This window comes from Podarcis bocagei (genome assembly GCF_964188305.1).
Source record: "Podarcis bocagei genome assembly, chromosome: 2".
In the NCBI taxonomy this organism is placed as follows: domain Eukaryota; kingdom Metazoa; phylum Chordata; class Lepidosauria; order Squamata; family Lacertidae; genus Podarcis; species Podarcis bocagei.
In genome coordinates, this window is record NC_138126.1 from 46,821,031 (window position 1) to 46,844,742 (window position 23,712).

Genomic DNA, 23,712 nt, shown 5'->3' on the forward strand with positions numbered 1-23,712 from the left:
CACTCCAAAACACCATTAGTCTGTCAAACTTAAAACATTTTAAAAACAAGTTCACATTTATTTTTAAACAAAACCAACAATGAAAATAAATTGTCTTTTCTAAGCAACTTAGCAATCAAATCTAGAAGAGGAATATAAGGGTATGCCAGCCTGCATCCATTTCATATAGGCACTCAATATATGAAACAAGAAGACACCACAGACATTGAGATGATTTCATTCCCTCTCGGTGAACTAAGAACAAAGGAAATGCTTCTTCTTGCTACAAAACAGTATTGTGATATTTAAGAACTTTTCAGTTCCAGTGAAAGTTAAAACCTGGAGAATGTTAAAAGAGGCTCTGAGGACTAGAAAGGCTAACAAACTTCTTCACTTCATGTATTTCTCCTGTTGATCCGCCAGTATTTTTGCCGAGGATTTGGCATCATAGAAGAGTTCATTTATTTCTTCAACTTGTTCCTTTTCTATGCTGTCTTTCCCATTTATCTTGGCTAGCAGATTGGCTGGGGTGAGTAACTGCACAGCATACCTATGGCCAAATAATAAGAGCATGTGTCAAATTAACATGCCAGCTACAAAGTAGAACAGAGAAAACTCCTCAGAAGAGACACTTACAGAAATATTCCACAGGGTGAATAAATGAACCTAGCTTCCAGAAATGTCCAATGCACCTTATAGCTGGGGAAATTAAACATTTAAGCCAAGAGCCGAAGAGGCACTTAAAGCACACCCACCAACTTGACTCTTCCCACTTTGAGCAGTGATGCCACCTCCCATACCAGATGAAAAAACATGAAGAATTTCAAAAGCTATTTGCGATGTGGAAATGAGGCTGTGGTTTGAGAAACACAACTTCATAATTCCTCGAGTTGCATGGAAATGAATGCAGTTCTTTAGACCCTGCCCCCCCCCCAGTGACATTCGCAATAGTACTAGAATCTATTTTCAGGACTCCTCATTGCCTTGCAAGGAAGTTGTAAAAAGAATCTGCCGGCCACACTTTGCACATGAATCTATTCTATTATATATCCTGCTAGGATTGTTACAGAACTCTATTGCAATGGCTATTTTCATGTGGTCTGGAACTTATTAACTCTTGCAAAAATGTCACTAGCCTTGAAAGTGGGTAGAATCAACCTGCAAAAATGGCAAGGAGCAGTCAAACAGTTTAATAGTAATATGCAGTCCATTAAAATGACCAATCATTATCATATAACTATTAATTTCTGCAAAGGATTTTCACTACTATAATTTAGCTTGTCTGTAAGTTATGTATATGCAAGTATTTCTTAGGTTAATAATAAAGAGGAACCACCTTTGAATGAAATTGAATGTCATGAATAAAAGTGGATTATGCAATACTGATGGAACTCTGAGCTTCATCATTCAAGCAAATTAGTATTTCACCAGAAATCCACAATGGCCTGATGGTTACCCCCTAGCTACCTGTTTGTGCCCATCTTCATACCATTTCCAAAACCAGTCATTATCTGACATTTATAGTCAACATGCTTACCTTAATGTTGTTTTGGTGCCTATTTCTCCAAGATGATTCAATGCCTCCTCACTAATATTAATACTCTCTGTCTGGGCACGAAGCTTTATGATCTAAAGCAGAAAAATATATATAACACAGTTTGGACTTTAAAAAATGCATTTCTTAAAACTGTGTACACACCTTAGCATCACATGCAAACCATATACAGTATTAAAACATAGTTTAAACACAGGCTGGTTTATTTTAACATCTGCTTTCACTACATCCAATTTAGAACTGCGACACAGTCAGGGATCCTTTCGGGTTGCAAATGGAATAATATTTTGGGGCATTCCTCAAGAACCTTTGTAACTCCTAAACTATGAGAATGATATGGAATATACATATAGTGACCTATAGAATCACAGATCATCAGTACCCCACCTGGAATAAATCTTCAGAACAATTTGCTTGGAAAGTCTCAACTGCCCTTTAGTTGCTCAAATGCATGCCAGACATTTTAGCCCCTTGACAAATAAGATGGTAAAATAAATAAATAAGTAAGTTTCTCTGCAAGGTTCACCTACTCCCACAAAACCTCTCAGATAAATCTAATCTATCAAGAACAGTCTCCAGCTTGTACCAGTTGGAAGATCTTTGTAAAGTTGAAGAAGAAGATATCACCAATAAGCCTGAGCACATAGAGCTGTAACAAAAGTGGCACCCGGCTCCCTGCAGTCCGTATTACCAGCTGAGTGATAAGGGGCAGACTGGATAATGATGTTGTGTTGTAGTGTTGAGATAACTCTGGAACTGCGAGTCTCATATAATACAGGTATTTTTCACTTTGGCAGCTTTGTAAACAAGATATCAAGAAGCACTCGTTTAAATTAAAGCCATAAAAATGCACCAAGGGAATCAAGAGTGCGGAAGAGGGGGAAGGGGGATGAGCACAGAACTGGGGCTTCACGTACCAGGCAGCTAGTTTAAGGAACATTAGAATTTGAAGTTGCTCTTGGGAGTGTTCAAATTTGACCAAAATATTAAGGCTAATACTTTATTTGGTTTATTAAAATATTTAGACTGCACCTCATACAAAACTTCCAGATGGTGTTCAACAAAATTTACAAAAGAAAAAAAAACCACCCATAAAAACAATACGGAATAATCATAAAATGACTCGTTAATCTTAAATACTTTAAATCATACTGAACAGTGACATAAATAAAAGTCTTCCACCTGCTAGAAATGTATTCCACAGCAGGGGACTGGCAACACTAAATGCCTGACTTCCAGCTGAAGCTAGTCAGGCTTCTGAAACACAAGGAGACGATTAACAGCGCTCCTACAGAAAAATGTGAATTTACAAGTATAATGCATATGTAATATTATGTAAACATTTTGTATATGTATTGAGATATAAATAAATCAATAAAGAAAAAAAAAGAAAAACAGTGCTCCTATAAATGGTCTCAGTCATCAAATTTGAATATAAGTACATCAGACAAATCCCCCCACCAACATGGAGTTTCTAGCTGATATTCAACTTGGCTGTGATCCGAAGAACTGTGTGCCCAAGTTGGCTTTGGAGTTGTGTTCCTTGATCAGCAACCCACAATATATCATGTCAAGTCGTAAAAATGGCTGATGATTAGGTACTGGGTCAGGATAAATCAGAAGTCCTCTGAATGTGCACAGGCTCTTGAATGAACCTGAACTAAAATCTCTCTTTGGCTCCCAACCCTTAAACCACTGCAACTGAGACAGACTAAGACTGAATATAATTTTTAAAGGCCTGTGTAATACTTTCTTCTTTGGAAAAACAGATAAAGAATACACAATCCAGTAAATCATCTCTGTAGCCAGTTTATGGGGTGCCATAGTCAACCCAGAATATGTAAAGCACTCTAAGGCTACATGCAAGAATCAAATACCTATTTGGATTATTGAGTCACACCATATCACATTCCCTACTTGCAAAGTACAGTGGTACCTCGCAAGACGAACGCCTCGCAAGACGGAAAACCCGCTAGACGAAAGGGTTTTCCGTTTTGGAGGCGCTTCGCAAGACGAATTTCCCTATGGGCTTGCTTTGCAAGACGACAGCCCATAGGGAAATATCCGGGACAGCGGGGAAGCGCAGCGCGTCTTCCCCACTGTCCTCGGACCTCCTCCGAAGCCGGGCGGTGGGGCGGGAACACCTGCCCCCGCCGCCCCGCTTCGGAACTCTGCTCCGAAGCGGGGCGGGGGGGCGGGAACACCTGCCCCCGCCGCCCCGCTTCGGAACGCTGCTCCGAAGCGGGGCGGGGGGCGGGAACACCTTCTGAAGGCGGGCGGGGGGCGAAAGTCTTTGTCCCCCCTGCCTGCCTTCCCAGGGGCTTTTACATCGCCCCGGACAGCGGAGAAGTCCTCCGCTGTCCCGGGGCGATTTTAAAATGCCGCCCGCCAGCATTTTAAGATCGCCCGGACAGCGGAGAAGTCCTCCGCTGTCCCGGGTTTTTTTAAAATGCTGGGGGTGGGAAGAAAAGCCCTTGTCCCCCTCCCAGCCTTCAGAAGAGGTCCAGGGACAGACTGTCCCCGGACCTGGTCTGAAGGCGGTTTCCCTAGGAACGCATTAATTGATTTTCAATGCATTCCTATGGGAAACCGTGCATCGCAAGACGAAAAACCCGCAAGATGAAGAGACTTGCGGAACGAATTAATTTCGTCTTGCGAGGCACCACTGTAGAGTTCTTTGTGCAGGTACATCTATGTCAAAATAGGAGAAAGGTCTGGAATGCAGGTGGTCCCTACACTATGCACACAGTCTTCTGGTGGTATGCATGCAAATCTTACTTTGGTGGAGACAGGGACAAGGAGGCATTTTTCAACTGGTAAGCACTTAGAGGAATGCATATAAATGGTACTTGGATCTGGTCATTCCCCATCTCAGCTGCAAAGAGCTGGTCACAGAGAGGCATGCCAAAGGATCCTTGAAACCAGGGGAGGGCAACCTTTGGTTCTCCAAACGAGGTGGGACTCCAGCCAAAGGTCAGGGCTGATGGGAGTTGAGAGTATAATAACATCTGAAGGCACACAGGTTACCCACTGCTGCTGTGAACTATAAGGGTGGAAAGCCCCACTTGCAGGCTGTGTGCAGGGAGAAGGGGTATAACTGCTCTTGGAAAACCCCAAGCCCCATTTCCCCATCTCCATAGGGTCATTTAAAACTGTGGGGGAACAGAACTCTTTAGCAGGGTCAGGTGAGGAAGCACCTGAGGAAGAGGGGAAGCTCAAGGGAGAAAGAAAGAATCCTATTCTGTGCCCTGCCTTTCCTCATCCGCTGCGGACAATGTTTATTTTATTTTATTTATTGAATTTATATACCGCCCTATACCCAGAGGTCTCAGGGTGGTTCATAGAATAAAATCAAAATATAAAAAAACAGAAAATAGATAATCAAAATAAAAACAACAACCCAATAACCCCCCCAATAAAACCCACATTTTAGAAGGTCATAGGATGTCAATCAAATCAACCAAATGCCTGGTTAAAAAGGAACAGTTTTTGCCTTGTGCCTAAAGGTGTATAAAGAAAGTGCCAGGTGAACTTCCCTGGGGAGAGCATTCCACAGACAAGAAGCCACTGCAGAGAAGGCCCTTTCTCATGTTGCCATCCTCCAGACCTCTCAAGGAGGAGGCACATGAAGAAGGGCCTCAGAAGATGATCTCTGGGTCCAGGATGGTTCATATGGAAAGAGGCAGTGCTTGAGGTATTGCAGTCCTGAGCCATTTAAGGCATTATAGGTCAAAACCAGCACTTTGAATTGGGCCCAGAAATCTTTACACAATTGCAGAAGGGAAATGTTTAACTCATCTGTCAAAACACATCACTAAGCAAATCTAAACCCTGTCCAAATAAGATGCAAAAGAGGGGCAAACTGCAGCATATAATTAATTAAAAGCGGATAAGGAACCAAGGGTCATCTAGTCCAACCCCCTGCAATACAGGAATCACAACTAAAGAAACCCCGAAAGACAGCCATCCAACCTCTGCTTAAAAACCTCCAACGAAGGAGAGTCCACCATCTCTTGTGGGAGTCTGTTCCACTGTTGAACAGCTCTTACTTTCAGAAAGTTATTCCTAATGTTCAGTATCAAACACTACCAAGGGGTTGATTGAGCAGAATCAACAGAGTAGCGCTCTATGATAAAGGTCAATAACTAGGATGGACCAAGGCTGTTTCAGTGCCATACCCAGGTCTGAAGCCAGGCAGAAATTGGTCTAGATAATCCCTTTCACCCAGGCACAGCTGCAGTTGGCCACTCTCAATTACTTTGTCCAACGTTAATATTATAATACATAGTATTATGCTAATATTGAAATGAAAACCTCATTGTACAGCTGTATCCTCTAGCCACCTTTGCTGTAATCTATATCAAGGTGCTACAGCTATCCTGTCAGGTACACAAAAACATCCCAAGTATCAATACCACGGCATATTTTGAAAGAAGGCACCACACAAAAGCTTCCTCATGCCAAAGGAAATGAGCCTTTGCTGGTACGTTTATATTCAATAAATGCCTCTGCTTCACCTTGGCACTTATCCAGCAGCAGAGACTATTATCTGGTGACAATGCTTTCCGCCATTGACACTATCTCCTAAATAATACAAAGAATTGACATGATAAACCGTAATGGCTCCTGTATGGTGTCAGCCCACAGCACTGAGACACTAATGAGGGGGGATCTTTGACAAGATGCCTCATAATGGCACCCAAGGATTATAATCAATGCTCCTTGCACCAAGATGAGTCCTGCTGCTTACTGGACTGTTGCTCTAGCCAATCATTGAAAAAATCTCGTCTAGATCAACTATAAAATGGATCCAAGAATACAGTAAGCAAATCACTGACAGAATACAAACCTCAGGAGTTTACAAATGCACATACTTCAAATTCTAACTGGAGTGGTTTCATTTCAAACTGAGCAAATATTGAAAAAAATTAAAATCTGGAATTAAGAAACACAAAAAATGTAAGCGGGACCGCCCTTTCAAGCGAAGTGTAATGAAGATCTGTTCCCATCACATTTCTATTATGATGAATTAAAAAAATCAGTTCACATGGAGATAAATATGGAGAGTGGAACAGTCTTCTTACTTATGGGTTGTTTTTAAACAGATCCTTTTGTGGGCTGTTTATTTACCCATTATTGGAGAGCTGTTCTGATTTTATCAGAAGTTGCAGGTTTTTACTTTTGTTGCGAACCATTTCTGGTGATGTCCGAATAGCAAAGAACGCAGCAGACATTTAAAAATAAAATTAAATAATAATAAAAATAATAATAAACATCTTAAAGAGGAAACCATAGCCTTCATAGTTTCAAAGCAAGAAACTTGCAGGATGACTTCCTACTTGGATGAAACTTTCCTTCTGGAAAGGGCCACGTATATTACGGTATTAAATATTTTTCACATTATTGTAAGCCACTCAGAGAACTTTGTTATCAGCCAGCATATAAATATTGTTTTTAAAAAAAAATATAGGACCCAAAAACTTTCTAAAAAACAAATCCTGCAAACCAGTCATATTATAGGTAAGAAGCCAGTACAGTTTCACACCCCGCACCACTGGCTGAGGTTCTAGAGAGGGACCTCTGCTGCCTGCCCCCCAAGATATTACATAGGAAAGAGAGTTACCTGCTTCATTTCTTGCGGCGTGTATAACATGGTTCTAATTATCATCACCCTATCCAGAAGATCCAGAGGTATCCCATGAGGAGAGATTATATCTTCTGTACCTCTGCAAGGATATAAAGAAAAGTTCAGGTTTATAGTTATTTATCACCTTAATAGGGTTGCTGGTGGGAAGCTTTTCTTCTAACATTCAAAAGCAACACACTAAGAAATTATATTGGTTGGTGATGGCTTACATTGCACTGTCCTAAGAGGCAGACTTTGACATACCTCTCCTGAAGAGTAGCTTATATTCTACGTAAATGAGCTAGGCAACAGAAAATCTGGATTCAAGAATAAGGTTGGTGAAACTCTTTGTCATCATAAGGTACCTTAATTTGCAATCTTAGTGCAAATACTGTGAAGTATTTGACTGATGAACACTCCTGCCTTCCACTCCCACCAATATATTGTATCTATGTAAAACAAGAAAATGACTTTGCCCTTTTAAAATGTGTTTTTTTTTGGGGGGGGGGTTGTTGTTTTTATTTTGATTATATATTTTGTGGTTTTATATTTTGATTTTGTTCTGTGAACCGCCCTGAGACCTCCAGGTATAGGGCGGTATATAAATTCAATAAATAACAAATAATAATAATATCTTCTGTTCTCCATTAGAGGGCACTCCAGTTTCATCTAAAAATATTTCTTATTCAGGCGATTACTAGAAAATCATGATCCTACTCAGTTGTGGTATATGAGGAGCAGAGGGGAGGGAGGAGCAGAGCATATGAGTAGAATGTTAATCTATCCCCCCCCCCCAATAATAGTGGCTTCTATTTCTAATAATAGAATCATGAACTCAAAATTCTTTCAACACGACATGAAAGACCACTGATACAATTTTAGCCCTGGTTCATAGGAAACTTCTGTCTACAAGAAGGTGCTTTCACTGCACGGGGCCAAAATATCTTTTGCAAAAGCCGAGGAACGATTGGGTGTGATATAAATTGTAAGGAGGAAGACAGGCTAAGAGTCTACCGATAACACTGTGAGCTGATGAGGAGAAATCACCCAACAATTACTAGAAGCAGACTGTTCTTTAACTTTGAGAGGTTCACTTTTAAAAACTCTTCTACTGTTACCTGGCCTAAGGAGAAACATATTGACAAGATGACTGGAGGTGTTTATGGTGTGGTAGGCCTTAATTCCAAGTATCTGGAGACAACACTACTTCACTGTAATTTAAGTTTATTAAAAATCTATAGCATGCAGAGTATAAAGTGCAAGTAAGGCAAGAGAAAAAAAAGTGGACTGGGTCTCTTCTCCACTAAGATAAGAGAATGGATCTGGGCATGTTCTTTTCTATACCATCCTCAACCCTTTTGTCCAAATGTACTGCCTAATATTCTGATTTGTAGATATTAAATCCCTTCCCCAAGCGTCTTAAAAGTGGTTGGCTAAGTGGTTTAAAACAGAAAATAAACAGTACATATCCATAAATTCACTTGCTTTCCTGCACCCTCCCCTCGCCCCCAATAATTGCTCAATTAAGGGAATGGGATGGGAAACTGGGGGGGGGGGCACATTACAGTGGGACAAGAAAATTGGTAGAATTTGCCTTGTGGAAGAATCTTTCCACTTGCACAAGACACTTTTGGATCTAAGCCAATGTCTTCTGCACACAGGTTGCAGAGCAGGTGCCCAAGCTTGTATAAAATGTTGGTGGGCAGCAAAGAATGTGGACATTCAAGAAAAAAACCGTACTTAATTCTTAGAAGTCCCTTATACACTGGCAGGGCCCTCCCTCTTCAGCAAATATAGGTGTGTGTGAATCATGCAATAGTGGAAGGCTTTACAGACACGTGGACTAATGCTGCTTTGAAATAGCTTTTCTAAACATTGGTCTCTCAGAGGTATTTTCTGTCCTATATGTATATGCAAGTGTGAGAGATGCATTTCCCATCCCAATCGAGTGCCAGAAGGGGCAAGTCCCACCATTTGACATGTTTTCTGTGGCAAATTGCTAGCAATAGAGGAAAGAGAAGGTAGGAACCCTCAATGCCTGAGAAATCATCATTTTAATTATTTTTTCAATTTATATCAAGACAAGCACAATTTATTCCATTGTCACTGTTTTACACAATGTGGATTTTGTTAGCTGCCTAAGAAATGGTGAGATATGTATTTAATAAGTGAAATAAACCAAGTTTCAGAAAAAAATGCTGTAGGCAGACTAAGAAGTGACACAAGAAGTAGACAACAGTAATGAATAGGGATGAATCTTTGATGAGTACAAGTAGTCTATTTAAGTAAAGGCAGAAATAGCAGTAATACCTGAAAGCCACCAGTCTAGCATTTAGCTGTTAACAGTATACAAGATGGGATCCAGCTAAACTATAAAAAGGGAAAGCAGGTAGTGGCGTTGCTATTATTATTTCTAAAGCACCAAATGCTTTTTTAAGTGCTGGAGCAAAAATCAATAAACAAAAGCCATTGCCCACCCGAAATCTAATGAACATGTTACAAAAAGAAAAAGAAAAGGAATATTTAAACAAGACATTTATTTCTTTTTATTAAGGAAATGACGTTGCATAATTCTTTTTATCCAAGTGCAGTATGTAAACTTCTTCACAGCAAAGCAGTGCAGCTCAAAGCTGTTTGGAGATACAAAACCTAGTCCAAATTATTAGAAGAAGACAGGTCACCTCTGAGGGTGATGGTGCCATTATAAAAAGAAACCTGACTGCATGGGATGAAAGATGAGCATGTGCAAAGACTGCCAACAGATGAAGCAGTACAGGCGGATAGCTACAGTGCTAAGGGAAAAAAAAGATATGAACAAGCGGCATTTCAAACATTATGGGGAAGACAAGCAAAGCAACAGTAAAGGAACAGATCTAGGGATGCGCACAGGGGGAGAAAAAAAAATTAAGATCCTGAAAAACCTGACTCTAAAGAAACTTACTAATTCTTGGTCATCGCAGTGTGAAGGTTTTTCCCACAGTGAAGCCCTTAAGCAGCCCTGCAGCAACAGATATGGTTGTGACCCATCAAGATGATTATCACAGGTGTATCAGCACCACGGATAAAAAGCTCCCAAAGATCATAGCTCTTTGTGCTGAAGCAGCTAACACTGAGGCTTATGGGAAGACGAGAACCATGCAGGACTAAGCTTTAAGCACTGTACCTGATTACACAGTTCCCCCGGTTGGAAGCAAAGATGACAATCGGAGCAATAGAAGATTCCAGCGCTCGGTGCAAATATGTGAAGCACTCAATATCCAGCATGTGAACCTCGTCCACAAAGAGAACTCCGGGGACTAACTCAGCAATGCCTTGATCAATGTATTTATTCACCACCTTGTTGATCTCTCCTCGAAGCTTGTCTAAGGGAAAGATAAAGGTTAACAACCTGATTTATTTATAATGAAAGCTCCAAGGCAACTCACAATAAAAGAGCGGCCCCTTTTGCACCAACTTATTAGTATCCTTTTCTGAACTGATGCACACACAAAAATCTTATGCATAAGGAAATTTAAATTAAATTAAACTCCTTTAAAATGGATGAGGCTGAGACAATGGTTTTGCATAATTATGGATTCAAGTCAATCATTACTCAACTGCTTATTTTTGGATGGAAACCAAAATGGCTTTTTGACTAATGGCGTTTTTACATTCAATATTTGTAAATATTGCTGTTTTGTCCCAAGATTGCACCAGGTTTGTTTTTTTTTTAAAAAACCCCACAAATAAATAAAAATTGGTAAATACAGTACAAGCCCTTATTCTAAATTTAGCGAGTCAGACAACTTTGTTCATCTAGCTCAGTCTACAATGTAAACAATACACTGTCTTGCAATGACTCTCCATGGCTTCAGATAGGGGTCTTTCCAGTCCCCGCTGGAGATGCTGGGGATTCAATCTCAGATCTTTTGCACGCCCATTATTTGTTATCTGCCAAAGCTCCGGGATTCTACTTTTTTGTGCTATCCATCCATGCATACTATTCACATTCAGTAAGGTGAATTCTCATCCTTGGAGTTTGTGGAAAACTTCAAGTAAGGCTGCATAACTTATGAGTAAATGACTAATGACTGATATTTTCAGGATTTGATAATATTTTCAAAATGCTGGATGCTGAATGTAGAGCACATGCTATACTGCTCAACTATGTATACAAAATTGTAGGTCAATAAATGTAAAACATACTATAAATAAAGCTTGTTTAAAGAGTGTAAGAGTGGAGTAACAGCTGATGCACTGATGCCTGTTCTGCTGGTGCCCCATTTGAGGAAAGGAAGCAACACCACAGATTCTGATCAATGCTCACAAGTACCAACCTATGTAGCACTTCTCAAGTGTTACACATGAGTAGTCACTGAACTGCTGGAACACAATATTCCAAAACCCATTCAACTTTAGCAGCACTGTGTAATGCACATTGCGCTTCCTGTACATTCCGACTATCCTTCCTTCTGCCTTGTTGAAAGCTTAAAGATGCAATACTATACACCCAAGTCTCACCATGTTCAGTGGGACTTACTTCCATATAAGCATAGGGGTCAGGCTGAAAGTGAGACAACTATTGTACCTGTGATTTCAGTTTTCTTAGGCTTCATCAACTGTCCCATCATGGAGAGGATATCCTGCCCACCCTAGAGAAAACAAATTTGAAAATTAAGGTTCTATCTTTTTTTGTTACTGTACAGAAAAAGCTATGAAAATTTAATTTGGTCAAACTAAAAATAAAGGGTTGAATTCAAGGTAGCATTAAGCAGATCTCCTCCCCCGACATAACCTGTGTGCCCCCTAAATCTGTTATGGGCAGATCTGCAGATGGCACAGGGCACCTATGTAGGGATGGAGCAGCAAATCCTGTTGCTCTAGTGCTAATTTTGCACTATTAAGTTGAATATGGCCCATAACTCTTATTTCAGTTTTTTTAAAACAACATTGAAGTTTCTAATATCAGACAAGTACTTTATAAATTCACCACTTTTGTATTCTAAGCATAGTACATTAGTATATATATATATATATATCTGTTAAGCTTCATTCTTTATGTGCACTTTGGAACATGATGATGCCATTTTATTCAGGTCTCAGTAAATTCTGCAATGTTTCAGAACAATAAAATCACTCAAGGAAAATGCATGTATGGAAATTATATCAGTTGCAAACATGTTTTTATAATCCTTTGCTAGTTGAGAACTTGGAATTTTGTTTTCCTTCGCTATATAATTTTAAAAAAAATTACATGCATTGTTAAACAAGAAAATGCTTGTTTTAGTTTTATACAGTATATTCTGTAATATTTCAGCTTGGGAAGTTGATGGTCTTTAAAATTATTTTTTAAATGTTTTTAAAAGTCTTAGAAATAAGTATTGTTAACATTAAGAATTAGGAGGTATTTCAGCCAGCCAGAAATAATCACACCCGGGAAAACAAATCCTTTGGATTAATTTCATGCTATGTACCAGGTATATGAATTAACACTACAGCATGTAGTCACCATTATTTGGCTAGCATAGCAGCCCTTCCTCAGGACCATGTATATATTATATACTCAATGTGGAGATATCAGTTCATACAATTGGCATTTCTCCACAACACCCAGGAGCCTCATTCTATTTTGATGAGGGCACTTATTTTAAAATAAAGATGAATATGTTTGTATAGATATGCTGACAATATGTTATTGTGAGCATAGATGACATTATCCAACTGAAGACTGCAATAATCAAGCTTGCATCAACATAGCCTTGTTTAACCCTCAGAACTGACTCGCTGCAATTGGAGAGAGATATTAATCTGTTTGCAGCTGCAAACACAAAAAGCCTTCACTGTAACACAGTGGGGACTTTAAGAACTTACCTAACATACTGGAGCATTCATACAGAACTTCTCTAAGCTAAGAGACAAATTGAAAGGGCCATACAGTGGTACCACGGGTTACAGACGCTTCAGGTTACAGCTAACCGCTAACCCAGAAATAGTACCTCATATTAAGAACTTTGCTTCAGGATGAGAACAGAAATCGTGCGGCGACAGGAGGCCCCATTAGCTAAAGTGGTACCTCAGGTTAAGAACGGACCTCCAGAACAAATTAAGTTCTTAACCCAAGGCACCACTGTATACTGAGGGGAGCTGACAGTACATATTCTCACAAAAGCAACTTAATCTGTCCATGGGCATTTAACAAAAACTGGATAGATCCATTAGATATTTCCAAAATGTATCTAGACACCCTGAGTGTAAAGCAGATTAGTTTTAACAATGTGTCAAATACCACACACAGAAAATGCTTTTGCCAAAGGTTTTAGGAGTTCTCTATATTCCACGTCTCTGCATGACAGGTATCAGCTTGAGTCATTGATCCCTGGCAGAGTTGCAATATTGACTTTCCTGCTAATGACATTTCAAGTATTCACTTTTCAAAACCATGTAATTTGAGTTTAAAAGATGACAAAAAAGTTTTCTGGCTTCTTGTTATTAGAACCAGTAAAAGAACAGAAAAATCTAGACCTGTCATTGACCCTCTATCTCATGGAATATGTTTACATTTTAGTTAAACTATCATATATTTACCTGTAGGTTCAAAAAGCCTCACTGTACTAAAATATGTATACAATTTAGGATGCAGTAGAAATTACTGGTAAAAGGCAGTGAATATTATTAGCACCAAAAATGTTTTCCATTTTCTTCATTGACCTACATGCAATAACCACCCTCACTAATTCCCCCAAAACAAGGTTGGTGGCTTTTAAAACTTGCAAATATTGGTAGTCAAAAACTCTTGGAGACGGCTGCAAATCATCCACAGTTCTACTGCTAGATCCTGATCCCTGTTTTAAATGAGTTTGTGTGTTTCAGGAAAGCCTGGCTTACTCCATACTGCAGCAACAAGGAAAAATAATGGATAGAACTGTGACAGTACTCCTTGACCCCAGGTGCTGGCACACTTAAAAGGGAGGCAGATACCTATTGTTAGATTTTTAGTGGATTGGTGCAGATTTCTTCCAAGGAAAATTCCACTCAATTCTTGCTGATAGAATTCCTTTCCCCTGCAATCCCATATGCCCCCTGAAAATCTGCTCCGGAGGATTGTGGGAGAGCCTCTGTAACAGCGTGGGGGGTGGTACAGAGGGTTGCAGAGCGGAATCCACTGTCTCTTCCCTTCTTTCCTTAGTGGGAGCCTTTGCAGGACTGCTGCCTATCCTGCAAAAGCAAGACTTCCTTTTCTTCACAAATCTGAAAATCTGAATGCTTCTGTCAGTATAGTTGAATACCTGAGGTCTAGCATTGGCCACATCCAAGTCATGAAGAGTTACATCCTGGATAATCTCTTTCTTCTTGTGCACATCACCTTTCGGCAAAGGAACATACTCTTCAGCCTCAAGGTCAAACTCTGTTGCATAGGTGTCACACCTGCCTTGCCTCTGCGAAGAGGAATTTAGAAATCACATACACTATATTTATAATTAATGTTATTGCCAATATTGAAAATGACATACAGCTGATAAACAAAGGTCTTGTTTTACAGTGACAACCCCAACAGGCTTCGTTTGACAGTTTTGAAAATGCCATGCTTGTCCTTGGAAAAGGAACGACTGATCAACCTATGAAATCGTACTGAAAGCACCTGGTATTTTCTCCATTCTTCTGAAAGAGCGAAACTCTTGCTAAAGGACAAATCCAGCAGATTAGCTGGAGATTGGAGAAAACTGTCCTAGACTTCTTGGGACATAGATGATTTATTGTATGATACAAAATATTATGCTCATCCATTAAACACCGAGTATCTCCCTAAACTACATTTTAAATCAGATACGAAGAACATGCTAACGAATGCAGTATTCCCTTCTAGATGCATATATCTTATGGCAAGAACACCAGGAAGATAAAAGATTAAAGGCTCTATACATTTCTTTTTAGTACGACTAGTAATTTCAGGTCTTTTCTCTTCACTTATATATCATATATGAACACGAACACATACAAGCATGAAGTTAAATATTAAAATGAATGACAAAACATTCAATACTCATAATCATAGTAATAATTTATTATTTATACCCCACCCATCTGACTGGGTTGTGCCAGCCACTCTGGGCAACTGTAACCAGAGCTCGCAAACCAGATGACCTTACTTGTGAATCAAATGATTCCCCTTTAGAGATGGCATTTATTTCATCAATGATCCCCTTCAAAACAAAAAACACCTCTCTCCTTTCCTGAGGAAAACCACAGCTATCCTAGAAGGGATTGATAAGGTTTTTGGGACACAGTCTTTTGAAAAAAAGTTGGAAAATCCTGAACCAGTACTATGTCAGAGGTTCAACGGTTGTCTTTGCTTTACCTTGACAGCTCCACTGTTTGCTTCAATGTAAATCACATCACCAGCTTCTACTCTTTCCTTCTGCAGACTTTCAAAGATGCTGGGGTCCAACTACAGAGACAATAAATAGAGGCCAACTATATTAAGATGCAGTTACAAAGAAAGAGGTTCCAGTAGAAGTGTGTTAGCTTTTATTTCTTCATATTTATTTTTCTGAGCAGCTTTCATGAGCAGAGTTCCGGCTAGCAGAACTTGTCTTAGTCTGCAGCCCACCCCATTCAGCAGAGTTCCTGACAGTACAGGGGGCTGCTGTGAGGAGGACAGGTATGAAAGCCAGCTTGAACCAGCCCTAGTAAACATACTTAATTCTGGACTCAACACAATGACAGACTTCCAGTTATTGCTTTTCAATGATAACAATTTGCAATTTGGTACTGTCGCATTAGGGACGCAGGTGGCGCTGTGGGTTAAACCACAGAGCCTAGGACTTGCTGATCAGAAGGTCGGCGGTTCGAATCCCCGCGACGGGGTGAGCTCCCGTTGCTCAGTCCCAGCTCCTGCCAACCTAGCAGTTTGAAAGCACGTCAAAGTGCAAGTAGATAAATAGGTACTGCTCCGGCGGGAAGGTAAACGGCGTTTCCGTGCGCTGCTCTGGTTCGCCAGAAGCGGCTTAGTCATGCTGGCCACATGACACGGAAGCTGTATGCCGGCTCCCTCGGCCAATAAAGCGAGATGAGCGCCGCAACCCCAGAGTCGGTCACGACTGGACCTAATGGTCAGGGGTCCCTTTACCTTTACATTTATTAAAATAGTTACGTTTTACAGTAATTCCAGTTTCACTGAAACTCAGCATAAATTCCTATCTGTACTGGTAACATATCAATCAACTGAATTAGTTCTAACAGTGCAATCCTATTCAGAAGTAAGACCCATTGAACTTTGTAGGACTTACTTCCAGGGAAGTGTGCACAGCAGTGTTGAGGATCCTGCATTCTGCCAGATGTTACTAGATTCCAAACTCTCAACAGCCCCAGTCAGTCTGGCCAGTGATTAGGAAAGACAGGAGTTGTAGTTCAACAACTTCTGGAGGGCCACAGGCTTGTCACTCCTGGTGTATAGTATTGCACCCTAAGTGCTTTACAAATGGTTCTGGACCCAGACAGCTTACAAGGCAAATAACGCTTAGCTTCAGCAGAACTGCATCACCTATCTCCAAATCATTCTTGGAAGTAGGAGTGGACAATATCTATCAATTTATGTGGTCAAGTGGCAAATGACCTAGAGGACCTATCAGATCATGTGGTGAAACAGAAATAGCAAAATAAATAAATTCTATTGCTTAAAAAGTACCTTTAGTCAACTGTTCTCCTGCCCCTTTTACTGACGTGAGGTAGTGCTAAGATGCTGAGAAATGGGTGAGAGATAAGACCCCACCTACCTTGAGCTGTTTAGTTCCTTTTGCAGTTTTGAGTCCGATAATCACATGACTAATGGTTTTGCCATATCCTCCCATGGGGTTCTCAGTCTCACATGGAGTTAATTCTGTGACTTCACCTTCATAAACTTCCTTCGTTTCTTTAATCCTCAAGCCTGTAAAATATTGATTATATAAGCTATAAAAATAATTGCCATTTATAATGGACTGCTCTTGATATTTGCCACCTGAAGTCATCTTTGCCATCTCCAATACCATCAGGAAATATTTATGTAAAACCCAATAAATTTAGTAGCACTGAAACAAAAGATGAAGAAGGGCCATTTGTTACTCTACCACTTAAACGAAAACTATGTCATGAAAGAGAAAAAACCCATTACAGATTCTAGAGTTATAACCAGTAATACATATTTATCAAATAGGACATTAAAAAGACTGACAGTTTGGTTGAAAAGAACTGCTAAGTAGTTCTTATAATTGCCACCTAGAATCTGACTCTGAAAAGGCGTAAACATTAAACATTATTATTTACTAGTGGAAAATTGTCTGTTTTGTAAGCTCACTAGTAACAATGAATGAATGCCAACTGCAAATAAAATTAAGCAAGTTTGTAGTTTCAAAGTCCTTAGCTTTGTTTACTAAAATACATAGGATAAGCTTGCTAAATTAGATCAATCTACAGAGAATAAATTTTCTGATGCAAATAAAATTTTGCAAATTACCCAAATTCATATAGCAACATTTTCTGTAAACTCACATGACTATGTTGCACATGTGAAGACTTCCCTCAGGCTTTCAGATTCTGGGGAAGCTTTCCCCATCTACAACTGTCAAGACCCCCTCCAGACGTTCATTCTATATGCATGGATGTTGGTGGAGGAGTGCACAGCTTTGAGGACTGGGCTATTTGTCACAACCCCACTCACTTGCCTTGGTGTTGCTCAACAGAGGAGTAACGAATGACCAAATAAGGCTATACTCATAACCCCTTGGCACTCATTTCAGAGTCTACTGGAATGTCAAATTAACACAAATCTCTGCTATTGCAACCCTAGAAATATCCTTTTGAGAATTCTTAATTTGAGAAAGAAAATCTGGATGACTGGACAAGAATTAGAACATATTTCCATTAAGCAGAGTAGGCAGTAACCAGTTCTGAAATATGTCTGGATTGTTATAGGTATTAATGGAGAAAAAACCATTTCTCAGAGGAATGTTTTAATAACTTGGGTTAGATAAAATTCAACAGATGGGAGAAGAATTTCTATCTTTCACTAACACCAAATACTTATTTAGAAGCATCTTCATGCTGACATCCAGGGAATGTGGAGCACCAACAATGTGGCTGGCTGTTAAATTATTGCTATCTCTAAGAATGACAACATGGATGACACAGGTTTCAACTGCTGGTTCAAGTTTCCAAATCTGACAGGGAACTTCATCACATCAAGGAAATATTGCAGACTGCGCTCTCTCCATCTCTCGGCTCTCTCCCCCTCGACCCTGCCAATTTAACAGTAACTTAAAGAGCACAGATGATTGAGAGTCTCTTTCTTACAGAAATCAATGGGCCACTTTTTTCAGTTGCAAGAACTGATGGAAATGTTTCTTCACCTTAATGCCATTCAATACTAAGATGAAGTCTGTGGTAAATCATGATACAGAGCCCCGGGGAATTAATGGATGTTGGACGCAGTAATAAAAACAATTAGGGTATCTTTAAGCAATCCAAAGGTCTGTAAAGGGATAGTTCTATCAGCTGTCAACAGTAAGTAAAATAAGAAGATTTTAGATGTTTAATGTTTTGCTTGCAAATCCAACTCTTCCTCTTGACAAACTGAAACAATTCAATTGATAAATCCACAAGTACTAAAGAGAAAATTAACCTAATTGAAAAGCTACTCATCTTGTTAGCTACAAATACCTTCTTCTATTTTGTCCAGCATTATGCAATGAGAATGCAGAAAGGCAGAGTATCACTCTTGCACTGTTTGTGACTGAAGCAAGAGTCAACTAAAAAGCCATAATGATGAAAGGATTTATAGAGCTTATGCAAATATGCTAGCAAGAGATTCAGTAAGTCTGCCATAGTATTAAAAACTGGAGCAAGATATGATTTATTAATCAAAACAAATGATAACATATGTTATACATTCAACTGAAAAAAAATATATAACCTTGAACTGATAACTTATTTTCTTGTTTCAAGGTACGTACCAATTGCTCTTCTGAAATTTTCCATCAAGACCTCTGTCTTCTTTATTTCAGTAGAGTACACTTCACTTCCAACCATAGGGCAAAAGGGAACCTTACTACCCAACTCCTGAGCAATAGCCAAAGCCAAAGCAGTCTATGAAAAAAAAAAGTCAAATGACTGAGCAATTATATATTATACAGAAATCTCAAATTTTCAGAGAATTTAAAGAAATTAGAAAGCCTATCAGGTTTTAAACTTAAATTTCAGTAGGCCTACACTGAGTAGGATCAACTTTGGATACAACCTAATGTTCTTGTAAGTGGAATGTGGCTTAAAGGATCTTCCTACTGGAGGAGGCAGAGGGGAGACCATTTTAGACATTTCCTCATTTTCTGCCCCGTGTAAAGCAACTCCAGGGGGGTTGAGGGAATGTTCCAGAATAGTGGAGTATTGAAGGATGCAGGGAGGCCATTTTAACAGGACCATATTTATCAAAATAGGCTAAGGAGGCTCTTGCCTACAAGATCATGATTTTCACAATATAGTGCTAGAACAGTTTACTATTTTTTCCAGAGAGATTTACCAGTTAAGCAAATCCTTCTCTAGTCTGGGGCTAGATTTCTATAATATGGTGCTGGTTTTAGTGATGATGGAAAGGGGGGGGATTAATCTGCTGAGATCTGCAGCAATTTTCAAATGTTCCATGGCGTTGGAACAAGTTTAAGAACTACTGGTTTAAAGCTTTTTAGTAATTTGTTAGTTCTAGCATGGCTCCTAAAGGCTTCTTAGAAATGTGTACAGAATTGCTGCCTAAATAAGTAGCAGTAAGTATCAAATAAGTTTGTGACCCTCTAACTACTGTTAAAAGGTTGCATATTCACATAATCTTTCACCTAGGACAAGCATACTAGTTTATTTAAATATCTCCATTAGGTGCCATCTTTAGACACCAGGAAAAATGTTTCTCTTGAACCAGGCATTTGGCGGATTAACATTCTATGGCCTTTTAAATGTGGGGAGGGGAGGGTTTATCGGTTTGTTTTGCTTTTGTTTTTTAATGTATTCTGTGTTTTCATTTTTATGGTATGAACTGCCCTGTGTTCTTCGGTTGAAGGGCGACATACAAATTTAATAACAATAATACTCCTATAATACAAGGACCAAATGTTCTGCAGTAGTCCAGTTCTCCTCCCATTCCACTGACCAAATGAGTTTAGGTGGTCTCATGCATGATGTGTGTACTGTACTCTTTGCTGTACTCTTGTTGACAACTGCTGAAAACATTTGTTAGGCAAGCATAAAAGTTACATGTGCTTTATTTCTTTTTAGCTGCTGTTTATTTTAATGATCTTTTGAATATCTTAACTTTTGTGATGTTGTTAATATTTTATTATTTATTATTAATAAATATGATAAATAATATTGTTTATTATTGTATTTCTGTAAACCAATTGAATATTTATTTATTTTTTTACAAACAATCAGCACATAAATTCTGTAAAATGAAGTATGCATAAGCACAAATGTACAAGCTACTGGGAAGTAAAAGGTAAGGGAAAGGACCCCTGGATGGTTAAGTCTAGTCAAAGGCAACTATGGGGTGCGGCGCTCATCTTGCTTCAGGTCAAGGGAGCCAGCGTTTGACAAAAGCATTTGACATAAGACATACCTTTCCAGTTCCAGGAGGTCCTGCCAATAGCACAGCTCTGCCAGCCATCTTCTTGCTTCTGATCAATTCTACAATAACACCACAAGCCTAAAACATTAAAATACTAGTGTTATAGATACTGGAGGGTTTGGGGTTTGTTTGTCTTTTGCTTTTAAAGTCCTTGTTGAGATTAGGAATAGAAGGCATTTGCAATAGCATAGGACATCTATCATTTCACAAATACAAGCTATATGTAATCTTCTGGCTTGTCTGAGTAAATCTAAATATATTGCACAATCACCAGTTTAAAATGATGAAAGTGAGGGATTTGGCCAAGATCTCCCACCAAGCTTGTATTGGCACAAGAAAAATGAGAGCTTCCGAGTGCTCTTCTTTTTAGAAAGTTTCTTATTAACAGCTCACCTGATGTTGAAATGGCTAGTTTGCAGACTAGTGGAACGTTCAATGAACTAACACTAATTTTAAAATGTAGGCATGTCCACTCAGAAGGGCCACTGCATTCAGTGGGGTTCACTGTTTCAGATTATATCTTTATATATATGTCTCTGAATTCAATACAAACCAAAGAAAAATGAACTCTGAAAAGGCCTTGTCTTTAATACAGTTCTAAGCTAAGCACCAAATTTTAGGAAGCTGATGAAAGGTGTGCAGAAAGTCTGCAGATGCAGCTATGACTTTGATGCTCCATAAAGCCCAGTCAGTCAGATTTGCCCCTAATAATGACAACATGGAGAAGCATGTACACCACCTCGAGTTCCTTGAGGGGTGGAATAGAAGTATAAGAATAAACAAACACAAATAAGCTACATCTCCAATGATACACCACGAACTTCTGATGCTATGTCCATCTGACAAGCAACTGCTCAGTTTGATCTCACTTAAGACCCAAAAGTAATATCCTTGAACTGAAGCAGATTTAGGTTAAGCATACAGCAGAGCTTCCAAGCTCTGTATGAAAATCCCCTTCCTAGACTAGCCACTTACTTCATAGTTTATGAAAAAGCTACACAAGGCAGGGATATAGGATGCCTAGCATTTGGTTGAACCTAATCTGATTTTTTGCGGGGTGGAGGGGGAGGGTGAAGCTTGTGACCCTGCATATGTTGTTGGCCTCCAATTCAGATCAGGCAGAGGGCCTTCTCGGTAGTGGCACCCACCCTGTGGAACGCCCTCCCACCAGATGTCAAAGAGAAAAACAACTACCAAACTTTTAGAAGACATCTGAAGGCAGCACTGTTTGGGGAAGCTTTTAATGTTTAATAGGTTATTGTATTTTGGTGTTCTGTTGGAAGCCGCCCAGAGTGGCTGGGGAAACCCAGCCAAATGCGCAGGGTATAAATAATTATTATTATTATCATTATCAGCACCAGCCACAGCATGATGTGCGCAGTAGCCCATGAACATTCAGGGGTCTCTCCGTGGCTTAGATGAACTCTCCTAAAGCGATTTTTTGGGGGGTGGGGGCCACTCCTAACTTTCAATCTGCTTGACCACGCTCGTCTCAAACCACAACTTATTTCATGGCTTGAAACGGAACAAGAAGCGAAGGTGCATCCCCACTCCTTATGGCTCTCTTTCGGCTGCCGTCTTCCCCCCTCAGAGGTTCCACAGCTGCACCAGCGCCTCCTTAGGGAGACGACGGGCCCAGGGGGCTCCTGCCCGTCGCCTCCGAGCCCGAGGATAGGACAGGCCGTGACGCGGCCGGACGGGGTCATGGAGCCCGGAGCCCCGCCAGCGCCGCCCTCACCTCCCGCGCGTTCTCCTGCCCGACCAGCCCGGCCGCCGCCGGCTTGGCTGCGCCGCTGTCGTCCAGCCCCAGGCCCTTGACATGGCTGTGGGCGGCGATGCGCTGCGTCTTCGACGTGCTCTTCACTTCCTCGATCTTCATCCCGCCGCTGGCGACCAGAAGCAAAGGAGGCCCCGGGAAACTCAGCCCGCCGCCTTCTCCTCCTCCTTCTTCTTACCGGCCGCACACGCAGTTAACATGCGGCACCCGCGCGTTACCAAGGTTCCCGGCGCTCTGCCGCCTTGTCCTTGCCCCCGTTCAAATAACTGGATAACGGGAGCGAACTCTCGCTTGCCATTGGGCAAATCTGCTGTCAATCAGAGGTCGTAGTTTTCTCCCCCCCTGGCAATTCAGTTTAGTGCACCTTCGAAGACGCTCCGGTTTCACCCGGCAGTTGTAGAAATAGAGTACCGGCAGCTGGGAAAGAGCCCCCGGAATTTTTGTATGGCTCGTTGTTATTTTCTGGCATTTTAGCAATGCAGTACTACTGCTGATCAGTATGTGATCTTCGGGTGCAGGGCGGTATATCAATCTAATAAATGATAACAACATCATAAAAAGGATATCATTAGTATTTACAGGGCAGAGTCCTTTTCCTTTGGAGTTAAAGCTACAGGAGCGAAGAAACAACGAGGATTGTATTGTGCGCCCTTTCTTCATGGACGTCGGAATGTTGTTCCTCACAACAACACTGTGAGAGAGGTTGGGCTGACAGATGGTGGCATCCTAAGCCATCCTTAATGGCAATTAACCTGAGCAATTAACCTGAGTTTTCCACACTTAAGCCTCAACTCCATTACACTGCCTCTCAGTCTGATACCAGATCTCTAATCATTAAAAATATCATCCACACACAAAGGAGTGTCCTTTTGATATTCAGGACTTGTTCACAATGTCTTTCCATTTGACTACTGCAATTCTTTATGTGTGAGGCCTTCAAGCGAATTTGACTCAAAAAGTTAGAAATTCAGAAAGTGGAGGAACTATTTTCTTTTGCAAGTCACTTATTAATATTTCATTCCAGAATATGCTTTTATTATTTATATGTTCATTATTACTTTATTGCATGTATGATAGAGACAGTCAGGACTTTAAAAAACAAACGAACTGATCAAGGGTTTTAAATGCAACTCAAGAAAAAGAAAAGGGAT

At 40.2% G+C, this 23,712-nt stretch overlaps 1 protein-coding gene across 1 annotated transcript; it reads right to left on the reverse strand.

Annotated features, from left to right (window-relative positions):
- Positions 1–33: 33 nt before the first annotated feature.
- RUVBL1 (RuvB like AAA ATPase 1) lies at positions 34–22,822 on the reverse strand. Its single transcript, XM_081184268.1, has 11 exons — positions 22,523–22,822; positions 20,776–20,862; positions 19,127–19,259; positions 16,913–17,064; positions 15,496–15,585; positions 14,426–14,575; positions 11,728–11,791; positions 10,324–10,522; positions 7,158–7,260; positions 1,517–1,608; positions 34–529 (listed from the first exon to the last, which is right to left on the reverse strand). The coding sequence occupies exons 1-11, from the start codon at positions 22,661–22,663 to the stop codon at positions 370–372; spliced, it is 1,371 nt and encodes a 456-aa protein (XP_081040394.1). The 5' UTR covers positions 22,664–22,822; the 3' UTR covers positions 34–369.
- Between the last annotated feature and the right edge of the window lie 890 nt (positions 22,823–23,712).

Bases quoted from the DNA above. Each gene is read 5' to 3' on its own strand.
- RUVBL1 (XM_081184268.1), bottom strand. From the start codon at position 22,663: ATGAAGATCGAGGAAGTGAAGAGCACGTCGAAGACGCAGCGCATCGCC. The intron at 11,792-14,425 runs GTATTCAACTAT...TGTTTTCTCTAG, and splicing joins TGGCCAATGCTAGACCTCAG to GGTGGGCAGGATATCCTCTC. The intron at 10,523-11,727 runs GTACAATAGTTG...TCTTTCCCTTAG, and splicing joins TAAGAAAACTGAAATCACAG to ACAAGCTTCGAGGAGAGATC.